Source organism: Rhinichthys klamathensis, unplaced genomic scaffold, assembly GCF_029890125.1.
Source record: "Rhinichthys klamathensis goyatoka isolate OS25496 unplaced genomic scaffold, OSU_Roscu_1.1 h1tg000228l_1, whole genome shotgun sequence".
NCBI classification, from domain to species: domain Eukaryota; kingdom Metazoa; phylum Chordata; class Actinopteri; order Cypriniformes; family Leuciscidae; genus Rhinichthys; species Rhinichthys klamathensis.
The window spans coordinates 637337-650596 of NW_026606752.1; the positions used below are offsets into that span (position 1 = coordinate 637337).

Genomic DNA, 13260 nt, shown 5'->3' on the forward strand with positions numbered 1-13260 from the left:
TCAGCTTGTGCCTCACATATTTGAGAAATATAGGCTATCTATTATAAAAGGCTTGAAATATACTTTTAAACGAAACTATTCAAAACGAAAAGAAATAGGCTACTCTCTGATTATGTAATCAAATGTGCATTTCTCTCTGGCGTTCATGGCGAGTCCGCATCGTCAACTTCAGCTTTGTAGTGACACAGAAAAAAACAGTTTATTAGTAAACAATTAAATGAAACCTTGCTATTTTTGACACATTAATAATCATTACTTTCGCCGGCTTTTTGTGGTTGAGTGCGGCTATATTAGGCTACGTATAAACGCTCATCCTGTATAGCCTATTTGAGTAATTAAATTAATATAAAGGGGCGATGTGTCCACTAATGGCTAAAATGAACTACTAGTCGACTAGAAAAAAACTTTAGTCGGAGGCAGCCTTTATTCCAGATATTTTCGAACCAGCAGGACATTCTGGGTTGAGCGAGCGACCCTGAGCGCAATGAGCGAGCGGAGCGGAATATTCAGAAATGCGCTCTCCGCTCATGCTCTGATCGGCACAAACTAAGCATGACAAATTCAAACTTTATTTAATTTTCTCCGTAGCTTGAACACTCACTACATTATCAAACACAGTATGCTGATGCTATGATGAGAGGGGCTCTCAAGCAAACTTGAGAGTTTGCTTTCAAGCAAACATAGGTGTGATGAAGTTGATTCGCACTTAAATTGTGTTCTATTTTATAAAAGATTTAAACAAAATATGTGAAAGAAGTTACAAAAAAATGAATAATCACAACTGAAATCAGCTGATTATGTCTTTCATTCAGTGATGAACGTCTCACTCTGGAGGTATATAACCTCAATTAAATTTGATAATTCCAAGCCAGATTGCCTGAAGTCTGTATTTAATGTAACCTGCACACATATATTTGCAGTTTTGTTAATAGTTTTCTATCTTGAATTGTTCAACAGAATGACAGTTGAACAATATGCAGGGTAGTAGGAAATGAATCCTTGAAAGTAAATCCAGTTGTTGTGGTCAGAAAATAAATAAATAAATATCAGGCCTTGAAATAAGCTGGCCTTATACATATTTGCATTGAATTAATTTGTAGCATTTAATAATGTAACTATGTTTAATTGCAATTGTCCAAAGTGTGGCCCTCCGTTTACTTTGCCAAAGTAACTGTGGCCCTCAGACTAAAACTGTTGCCCACCCCTGATCTAGTGTAATATTTCATATAAAAAGCCCTTCTAGGGACAGGTGTTGCGAATTAGCATTGGCTATAAACACTATGATACTGACATGGGATTGCTTCAAGAAGATAATCTATGTTCACCTCACCACTCTGTTTGTTTTATTGCAAAATCACAGACATAATAAAGACAGAGCGATGTGTACGCTGGGACAAGAAACACTGATTTAAAAAAAAAAACTACTTTTATTTCACTCAGAGGACATTTTTCTCACTGTGTCTTATGCGGTTTCCTGTTCATGTAATTAAATCAAGAGAAGAATTGCATTACAGTTCAGTGCCTTTGGCAAATAATCGAATAAGTTTGATTGCTAAATCAGTAGGGACTATTGGCCACATCGATAACTATGTTTGTTTAACAACCTATAACCCACTGAAATACAAGGACGCCAAACACTGTGAGGCCTCCGCCTGGAAAAAGGGTCGGGCTGTCCGCAGAGAGCTCAGAGGGGCCTATACGATAAGAGGTTTCCCTCGTACACATACACACACATCACAGCCGTGGAAAACCAAAACAGACCCAACAGGAATGTGTATCCCGAGGGATGGCCGGTCTCTCCCAGAGCCACGGGAGAATGCAAACCTAGACCATAACAACTCAGCATCTCAAGTTTTCTTTCGATTTATCACATTAGAGGCATATTTCACCTCTACAGGCCACCATAATGTCATTTATAGCCGCTTAGCTTTCAAGTCACAACACATGACGATGCAGAAAGCGGATCAAAGAGGAATTTACTCAAAGCACATCATTTTCTGATTAAGGTACATAATCTGGATAAAAGTATTACTTTATTCTTGAATTTTCAAGCTGTGCCAAAATTACCTTTGTTTGGACATATGCAGTTGTAAATGAATATTCAGTTATGGTGGATATTCTGAATAAGGTGTTTAAGACCCCAAAATCTGATTAATACAGGAATATTCCAGCCGTTTTATGCAGATTTCTAGAAACTGGAATATTGGCTTAACCCTCAGGTGCTCTTCGGTCATTTCTGACCGATACATTTTCTGTTTTAAAATTTTAAAAATCACAGCTTCATCGGAATGTTACGACACTTGGTGACTTTTATTGCATTGGGTATGTGAACACACAAAAAAATTGAGGTCATGATCCGAGCAGGCTAAGTGGTCGTAAAAAAAATAGTCACACTTGTGCTCTTCGGTCAAAAATGACCGACCATAGGAAATGAATGGGAAATTGACAAAAACACAAAAACTTTAAGAATTTTTGTGTGTACAATCTACAAATCGGCCATGATGCAGAAAAAAAGTGCTCAGCATTGAAGGGGTGACACTCTAAAACATCAAGAGTGCAAAACAGACATACCCACACACACACCCACACACACTTTTATACACAAAAACACCAATAAATTGTGATTAAAGAAATCTGTTTTGAATATTTAAAAATCACAGCTTCATCAGAAAATTACGAAACTTGGTGACTTTTATCGCAATAGGTATGTGAACACACAAAAAAATTGAGGTCATGATTCGAGCAGTTTAAGTGGTCATAAAAAAAATGAGTCACACAAAATGAGGAAATGAATGGGAAATTGACAAACACAAATTCTCTACAAATCGGCCACAATGCAGAAAAAAACATCAATAGTGAAAAACATAACATAATTAATAATTATAATTAATATATATATAATATATAATATAATAATTATTAAAATTATAAAAATTATTAAAATAATAATTAATATAATATTTAAAAATAATACATTAATATGTTTTAAAATAATAATAATAATAATAATAATAATAAAAATAATATAAATAATAATAAGCTGTGAAAAACCATTACAGTTTATTTTTGTATATTTTTTTATTGAATTGTAATGTTACCTGTAACAAAATGCTTTCTCTGTATTCAGGTTTGACTGTAGTAATAATGCAAAAACGTGTACACTTCACATCAAATTTATTTAAAAAAAAATTATAAACCATGGCAAAAAATATTATTTGAGAATAAAAAAAAAAACACATTCAAATCCGCATCTTAAAAGTAAGTAATTTTGTCCAAAAACTATTAGAGAATTCACGAGCCTCTCCATAGAGAGCTATACAGGCATCTAGTGGTTACACTATGAAACGACATGTTTTATTTTAATTTCTCTCAACAGATGGCGCTAATCTGACTTCAAAAATTGGATTTAAAAGGCCAGGTCTCTATATTAATCTGAAATACTGCAATAACTGAAGAAATATTTTTATAAATTAGGAAAAACATTTTTTTATTGTTTTCAATGGCAAAAATGGACCATAAATATTGCATAAATATTAATAAGTAACATCAAATTGTCTCAAAATAGCAAATTAAAAAGAAAAAATATTATTGAACAAAAATAAATTGCATTGGTTTTACTGGGATGGAGGAAGTTTTATTTTTAGGTGTCCGGTCACTTCTGACCGGGAAGATAACAAGTGACTCCGAAACGAAGAGCACCTGAGGGTTAATCTGGTTTTGGTTGTAAATGAACTTACAGAATGCTTACGTAATCGGAATAGGACCATATTCAGATTAATATTGAAATTTTTTTTTGCATGTAAACACATTCAAAAAAGAAATATTGCTCAATTGAAGAAAAAAAAACCCTCCAATGTTAAACTTGAACCCTCAAACAAAATTTTCAATAGCGTGGAATACTATTTAAATGACTGGATTTTGCCTGTGACACAGAATAACGGTAAATGTTACTGTATCTTAACACTTCCTGATAAGGACTACCTCATTTTTTCAAACCAAACAAACACTTCACAAACTGATCCTGACATTCAAAAAGCCTTGTGCAGAAAAAAAATGCTGTGTTAAATGTGTTAAATGCTTTGTCGGAGGTGCAATTTGCAGAAAAGCTGAGGGAGGAGAGAGGCATCCCATAGCACAAGCAGGCGTTCCACTAGTCTCTGTTCTAAGCCCGCTTGTGTTTTTGACGGCTGGAGGTCTCAGTGGACTTTCCACTCCCAACAGCTGCTGGTTATTAGCCGGAGGGCCTCACTTGACCCAGTGGCGCCAGTGCAATATTCAAATGCATGTCCATGATGGCCTGAGGGGACATTATAACACTGAGTTTCATTGTATCCATGTGTGTATATATGAAAAACTGGGTCCTCTGCTTTGACGAAAGGATGGAACAGATGTTAACGCATTCTTTATCGGTCTCAGTTAAATAGAAAGTTTAAAACAACAGAGTGTGTGTTTTTATTCCATCACAAGGGAATAAGTGCATATTTCTTTAAACAATCAGCATACAGGACCGGAAGTATTAATTACATGTAAAAACAATAAACTATTATTGCATCATGGATGTCATTTCTTTTAAATCCTGCCAACGAGTTCCTCTCAAAGTGAACACAGACTGTCAACCCTCCCACACAATCTATTCTATCATAACAGCTTTTCAACTCCTTCGCTTCACAGCTGCCGAATACTTCCTTTTCAACACTTTGGACAGATGATTTTTTTGCGGAAAAAACAGTAACAGATTCTTCATCAAAGCATCTTGTTTGTGCTGCATGAGGCAAAAGAGCAGTGGGGGGAAGAATGCAAAGAATGTGCGTTGATGTTTCGACAGATCCCATTTCCTCCAACTCCTTTGCTATAGTTTTTTTAAATCAAACTTTGACATACACAAATATTCACTATAATTGCACTGGGAGCCTGTTTTAGCCTAAAATAGCCAACTTTACCCAGATACCCCTGATCAGGACTGTAGGTCAGCTCAGTGTAGGGATCCATAGCACATGTCATTCACTTCAGTAGTCAGACACCTTCATGTCCGGCCTTGAGCTTAGAAAAGATTCTTCTAAATCAGAGCTTTATAATGGAAATAGACTAGTAGACAATATTTAATGCAAACATTGAGCAACAGCAGTACGGTAGTGTTGTATGGTTAATGGGTCTCATTAAAAAAAAACAAGCCAAACCAATTTCCGCTTAAATTATTCATAGTCATTCTTAAAATATTGTTACAAACATAACAAGAAATGTTTCTTGAGCATCAAATCATCATGATTTCTGAAGTATCATGTGATGGAAGACTGGAGTAATGATGCTGAAAATTCAGCTTTGCATCACAGTAAAATAAATTACGTTTTAGAATATATTCAAATAGAAAACAGTGATTTCAATTGTTTCATCACTTGAACAATCAACCCTCAGGTATCTAATAGCATAACATACTGAACGGACTGTACTTCTGTCCATTACAGCTTTGTTTCTGTTCATGTGTTAAATTATATAGTCTCCTACCACGACTTGCTGAAATATGAGTAAAAAATGTCTTGACTAGTGTGTTATAAAGTGTGCAGCACAATTACTTATAGTATTAGTCATTGCAGTGTTCACTCTATGACTCATAAATCACTCTGACATGGCAGAAAAGTTTGAGATGATTCTCTATAGTATTTATATAATAATTAAATTAACGGGGGCCTGGAACAACAGATTTATTGGTAGGGACATTATTGACATTAACTCTTGTCACCTGGTTGTCCTCATGACGACAGCCCTGTATATAGAGCATAATGACTCACAGATAAGTATGCAGCCAGTAAAAATACAGCCCAGAACATGTATGCTGTTATGGGGGGGAAAACTCACAAATCAAATGCTGTGCGTATAGTCTGTTGCTATGGAGATGATTTGCATGATCTCTTAAAAAAGGATACATATATTTTTAACATGGCATCTATAGTATTGTAGCAGAGACCTGTCAAAATACACAGGACATTACCAAACAGATAATGAAAACTGCACCAATTCTCTTCGTCTTTCTTCAATGGTTTTCATCACTTCTTCTTATTACTTAACCTCAAGACAGTGAAGGGGAAGATGGCTTTTTTTCTCATTAAACAATTCTAGCTAAATTTAAAATTGTTAAATGCTGTTCATGGAGGACCATCCAGCATCATCCGTCTACTGAGCTCAGTAGCACCTGTCAGACTTATAAACTGAATGCTTTAACCAAATATAGATTTGCTTATTATGAGACAGATTTACCAAAGCCCGCTGACTCAAAAAAACAAACAGTTAAGCAATGTAACACGATCACTATGTTTATGGGTTTACTCTTCCTCTATCTTACCTGTCGGCTAACAAACTAGCTGGAACTGGTATCTGCACCACTACTACACAATATATACTGACTGGATTACATGAATCCCAATCGAATAGACCTTTAGACACATTATATCATTTGATTCAAAAGATGAAAGTGAGGCTGTGCACGATAGAAATACAATCTGGTAAATGGGTTTTATTTATGAAACACAAACATTTTTTCTTCTTGCGTAAATCACTCATAAAACCATTCTTAGGTAAACTGTCGCTTCATGAATGAGGCCATTATGTGGCTGTCGAATTTCAAATACACGTCCCGTTTCCAGTGGATGTAAACCTTTGCAATATTGAGTATAACAGCATTATAAGGTCAAATTTGTGTACTTTTTAGTAATTCATTTAATTGAAATATTCTTATAAATATTAGAAGTTTTCTGACATAAGTTATGAGAGCTGCATTACTCAGTAAAACACGACGGTGATTTGTACTATTTTTAAGCTATGAGTGGTTACACAATATGTTTCACCCCGCTAAAATACATGAGTAATAGCAAAGATGCAAGGCTTGAGAATTGACAACCGGTTATTTTTCAGAACTGGTTCCACTGTCAAAAAAAATACCAAGACCGAATGTTTTTCATGATGTTTGATTTTCGAAATGTGGACGAAACATCATATTAAAATACTTGGGAAACACAATCTACAATCTAGACATCAATCATCAATTGTAAGTAAGACATATCTAAAAAATGTAAATAATTATTATTGATTTAATTAATGATTATGATGAACATACTTAATCTAGGTTTTATTCACATATAAACATTGATCAGCACACAAATATGGAAAACGGAAGCTCAACCATACTTGCTTGATGCGTGGAAACAAACCTTATTGGTTCTCGCGCATCAAACAAGCATGCTTGTGCTTCTGTTGACCATTCTTGTGTGCTGATCAAAGTTTATATGTGAATAAAAGCCTAAATTATATCTGCACATCATATAAAGTGATATTGTCTCTTCAAAAGACTTGGATTGAACCACTTCAGTTCACATGAATTTATTTTACGATATCTTTATGAATGTTTTGAAGCGTCAGAGTTTTGGCTGAGTAGACTTTCATTAAAAATATCTTCATTTGTGTTTGGAAAATGAATGAAAGTATTATGGGTTTGGAACGACATGAGGGTGAGTAAATGATGAGTAAATATTTATTTTGGGTGAACTATTCCTTTTAGACTGTGTCATTTTGTTAACATGGTCTCGATACATGCCAACTACGCTACAAAAATGTTGGATTTACATCACCATCTCTTTCAAATTTCATCTCTTTTTAAATTAAATTCGATGTAACAAACATGTCCAATGACTGAGACAAATATTCCCACCTTGTACACTGTCATCTGTCCATTAAGGAGATTCATATCATCTCTGAATAAAGCCCCTGTCAGCAACAAGCCCCCACCTCCAAGGAACAAAATGGTTGTCTAAAAGGGTCTCATTTGTCCCACATCGTCAGCCTTTGAAGCAGGTGATTCATGCGGTGGTGTGACAGCCAGTCTCCTCCAACCCACACGGAACACGACGGCTGGTGGGAGTTTGTGAGTGTGAACAACTCTTTGCGTTTAAAGTGTCTTTATTTTCCCCTTCAGTCTCTCTCTCGCTGTCCTCTTCTAATAGACATGTTTGCAGCTACCAATGTGTTACAGATCATCACACACTAGCTCTGTGAAACCACATACGAGCCATTTCCTCTTTCACACGCAAGATACGTGTCTGTGTGCGTGAGTATTTCCACCTCAAATGCAACTGACCCTCCATGACATGTCTTTGGGAATGGAGGTATCATTATGAAACAAGAAAACAAAAATATCGCAAAGAGAACTAACATTTTCTAGGACAGGACCTGATTGTTATTAACACACATTGCTAACAAGCTAACAACCTTTAGCTTTTGTAAGTTTTGCTGTAGTCATCACTACAAAATGTTGTATTATTGTATCTTCTCTGCTGTAAAAATGACTATTGGCTCATATTTAGGCTATTTAATGTATACTAAGTACAGGTGGTAAAGCTAACACTAAAGCTCTGTACTGAGCTAAAATGTGTCTACGGCCTACATAGGCAACTGCCTTTTAATACAGCATCCTAACGCCACAGAACCAGACAAGTGACTGATTTGAAACTATTTTAACATAAATATCAACTCAACACACAAAAAGCGCTCTGAACGGGAGATCTTGGTTAGCATTTGATATCATCAGAGTTCAGAGTTAGCATGTTGCTAAGCTAACGACACAATAATCTAATATAAGCATAGAAATACATACCACAGCACACTTAGCCTACATATTGGGTAAAATACTACAAAAATACTCAATACTAAAAAATACTCAATGAAACATACATATATTTTTAACATTTCTTACGCTTTCTCCGCCATCTTAGATTTTTTCCTCCCCACAAAGCTCAATGCAATGCATACTCAGCAAAAAACATGTGAATTTAATTTATCCAAGACTAGGTTTTTCGCTTAGTGGAGGATAAAACGGGACGAAAAAAATCCCATAGACTCACACTGAACGAGGGAACCAAGCCATTTCTAGAGTCCAGAATATCATATAGAATTGTAGACGGGCTCTTTTGATTTAAGGCCTATAACACCAAAGACAATAACTAAACCTATAAAGTTTTAATAATCATTCTAATTCTTTGAGAATAGGGACGTCCACACCCCAACTATATCGCTAATGACATAGAAGAACAATTTTGTTGGAAACACTTTCACTTCCAGCTGATGAACATAAAAAACATTGGCAGCTAATCAGAATCCACCCTGCTTTAACAACTTGAGCATTTAAAGCGGCAGAGGACAAAACTGCAGCACGCTTATAATAAACTGAACACTATTGTCCATTGGTGTGGATTCAAATATAGTTCTTTTTATACTTATCGTTCTTGGTGTGAAAGGGTATTTAGGTCAGTAAAGTATGCTATTTATTTTTAAGCTTATTAAGAGAATTATGTTGTTAGATAAGCAACACGCAAACTTCGAACTGTTGATATCAAATGCGAGTTCTTTAGAAAAGGTAGCCTAAAAATCTAATTCCATTAAAGGTTTGAAAGCACAAAACTGGCCCTTCATTAATTTAAAGTAGCTCGCTCCCTGTAAACGTACAGCGCTATCAATCCTGTTCTCAGTTACAGTCCTGCAGGGGAGGTCAGGTATCTCATCTAATCCAGGGTGTGTCATAGAAACTGTGCCATTGAGCGGGACACAAAGCCACCCAGGCAGATGGCTGAGCTGTTACATATTGCAAACAATCACCAACATCTGTCTTTCTACCCATAGTACCTCAACTCTGTGACAAAAGGGAACAACCTTTCCGAATTACGGGAGGACGCCTTTCCAAGCTTCCCTGAGAACAGTTTTATGGCCTTTCTTGTACATATTCAAGTTTTGATAAGAGAAACCATTGACAGAGAAGTGCCAAAGGGTGACTGACTTTCACCTGCAACCTATAGCCAGGGGCGAGACCCGGTAGTCACCTGGGTGTGAGACTACACCTTTCCTGAATGTTCACGCTGTTTAGCACTTCCTGTCTGGATGGATTTGCAACTTCCTTCTGCTGAAATGGTAGAAATGCTGTTATTATAACAGGTTTTTTTTGCATTAATCAGTGTTTGGCTTGCCTGTTGGGGCAGCTTTTAAGAGGAGTGTGCTTTGTAAGAGAGAACAAAACATGACTCAAGAATGAGAACTGGTGCCAAGGGAAAGGAGGTTGGGGGGCCCTCACGATTTTGTTCAGTTTTTCTATAATATAAAGAATATAAAATGATTGTTCTTCCAGAAACACAAAAGAAATACATGTCTTTGTGTTCTGTTTGTGCGTACACTGAAAGTCAATGGGGTCCAAAAAAATAACAACATTGGACCCCATTGACTTTTCTATTGTACAAACTAAAACAGTTAAAGGGATACTCCACTTTTTTTGGAAATAGGCTCATTTTACAACTCCCCCAGAGTTAAACTGTTGAGTTTTACCGTTTTTGAATCCATTCAGCCGATCTCCGGTTCTGGCGGTACCACTTTTAGCATAGCTTAGCATACATCATTGAAGTGGACAAGACCATTAGCATTTCTAAAAGAAAAATGACCAAAGAGTTTCGATATTTTTCCTATTTAAAACTTGACTCTTCTGTAGTTACATCGTGCACTAAGACCGACGGAAAATGTAAAGTTGCGATTTTCTAGGCTGATATGGCTAGGAACTATACTCTCATTCCTGCGTAATAATCAAAAAACTTCACTGCCGTACCATGAGAGCAGCAGGCGTAATGATATGACGCAGCGCCTGAAAATAGGCCACCTTCCGTCAACACAACGGAACTATTTTCAGGCGCTGCGTCATATCATTACGCCTGCTGCTCTCATGGTACGGCAGTGAAGTTTTTGGATTATTACGCAGGAATGAGAGTATAGTTCCTAGCCATATCAGCCTAGAAAATCGCAACTTTACATTTTCCGTCGGTCTTAGTGCACGATGTAACTACAGAAGAGTCAAGTTTTAAATAGGAAAAATATCGAAACTCTTTGGTCATTTTTTTTTTAGAAATGCTAATGGTCTTGTCCACTCCAATGATGTATGCTAAGCTATGCTAAAAGTGGTACCGCCAGAACCGGAGATCGGCTGAATGGATTCAAAAACGGTAAAACTCAACAGTTTAACTCTGGGGGAGTTGTAAAATGAGCCTATTTCCAAAAAAAGTGGAGTATCCCTTTAAAGTCACAATGAAATCAAAATGGACATATATTTTTTTTATGGAGTATTGTAGTATTTATTAAAAAAATATTTATCCTTGCACATTATTGTTTTTTTTATTCATGTGCCCTCATAATCTTTAATCAATATAATCCCCCCCTTGCAGGACTTATCTCTGATCACATGACTGGCATGAGGGCGGGACAACCTGTCAATCACATGAGATCCACCAATGGCAAACCACAACCATCCAATCAATTCCCCATGAACCAAATCAAGTCCCTCCCACACTTCATTTTTGTTGTTGTTGTTGTTCGATAAGCGTTTCACTCGGATATACGTCAGGGAAGAAAATATCGCAACTTCTGTTTCATGCCGACTTTAAGATTATTGACAAAAATATATTATGTAAAAAACAATCTGAAAAATGTCTTTCTGTTTTGTTTGCCCACACAAATGAAAGACAATAGGGCCCAAAACAACACTGACAACCCCATTGACTTTCCCCATTGACCCCATTTGTTCATTGTATGAACAAAAACAGTTGAAACATTCTTCAAAATATCTTCTTTTGTGTTACACAGAAGAAAAGGGCAAACAATTTAAAACAACATGACAGTGAGTAAATGATGACAGAATTTAAATTTTGGGTGAACTCCCTTTAATAACATTTAATGATATAATACTTTGGATGCACTGTCCAATGATGTGAAAATTCAGAATGGCTTGTCAGTTATAAGGTAAAACCTTTCTTTTCAAAATTCTAGCTCACCAGATTTGAACCTGTCCTGCAACAGGGAGAATTCATATTGCTCACACCGGCTAGTCAACAACAAACAAAAGCTAGAAGCAATTACAAGACATCCTCAGGCAACCGATCACATCACTTACCTTCCAAGATCTTCACCAATATCGTAGAAATCCTCCACTTTTTGTTGCTTGAACACAGCCATTCCTAATGTCCTCATTGATGATGATGTTTGTGTCAGTAAACAAGGGACAGCAGGCCAAATCTGTCACAATCCCAGGGAAGTTCTGTCGATTTGTAGGGTGCAACTCTGCAATTAACAGACACTCACATAAGCACATGTTCCAGCATGCTGCACTGCATTCCTTCACTTGCAAGAAGGTGTAAGAGAACGTATAGGATTTTCCTTGCTTGAACGTATTAAGGCAATGTGATAATATAACAAAACCCTTGGCACCTCAAGTTTAGCTTCCTGAAGCATAAAATGCCAAAGTTGACGTACATATCAAGTCGTTAAAAGTGATCAAATTACTTTCTTTAGAGGAAAATGAGGGTTCAATGTCATGAGAATTATCAGGTGAAATTGAGAGTGCTGTGGAAAAAATGCCAATGCTGGGCAGCATCAGTGTTCTGTGTTGTTCTGACAGGCTGACAACAACCCTTACAGTTTTATTGTTATAAAAGTAAAGAATATAAGTAGCCTATTGATATCATGATAAATATTTACCTCACAGATGAAAACACAGCCTACTGTTTTAATTGTTTGTTACTCTGAGCTGCATCAGCTAACAAACATAATGTTTTCTAACGTTACGTTCCCATTAAGTTATGAAAACAGTATTTCTTAATGGCCTCTGAATTGTCAAAATGACCAGTTTTACAAACGTTTTAAACATTTTTTTGGTTGTGCACACTTTAAGGGAATATTCCCTTTGATCATTTTGCAAACAAATGTTACTTTTGAATGTTCTCTGAACGTTCTGAAACAAACAGTGACAGTTAAAAAACGGAATAAAAAACCTTCAATGAACGATGTGTAAATAACATGTTTCCTGCTGTTTTGAGAAAATGAAAGCGAACGTTCTATTATTAGAACGCTTGTTCAGAACTTTGCCGGAACGTTAGAAAAGTTCACTGTTTGCTGGTTAAATAATGACTATCATTCACACAATATTATCTCCTCCTATTTCATTGTTCTCAAGTTTTACAAGACACACTGAACTACAAGAAGGGTTTATTTATTTGATATTGTAAATTAATCATAAAAGGATGTCTTACCTTTTTTAAGAAACAACTCTTATATTACTGTATTCCGCTGACATTTGAAGCATATTCCCGGGTTCGAGCTCGTCTTGCGCGAGTCGCGCTGTTGAACTGGAGACTGGATGAGCGCACGCGCTTATGTTGTCAATCTCGAGCTCGCTCACGCGCCACCTGT

At 36.3% G+C, this 13260-nt stretch overlaps 1 protein-coding gene across 2 annotated transcripts in view; it reads right to left on the reverse strand.

Annotated features, from left to right (window-relative positions):
- The window catches only part of dapk2b (death-associated protein kinase 2b), a 36632-nt gene extending 23372 nt beyond the window's left edge, over positions 1-13260 (reverse strand). The window contains exons 1-2 of one of the 2 annotated variants that reach the window (XM_056264924.1): positions 13101-13259; positions 11966-12132 (exon numbers count right to left, since the gene is read on the reverse strand). In XM_056264924.1, the coding sequence (XP_056120899.1) occupies positions 11966-12042 (77 nt within the window). In that variant the 5' untranslated portion in view covers positions 12043-12132; positions 13101-13259. Of the gene's footprint in view, positions 1-11965; positions 12133-13100 lie in introns of both variants that reach the window. The other variant, XM_056264923.1, reaches the window with a different exon arrangement.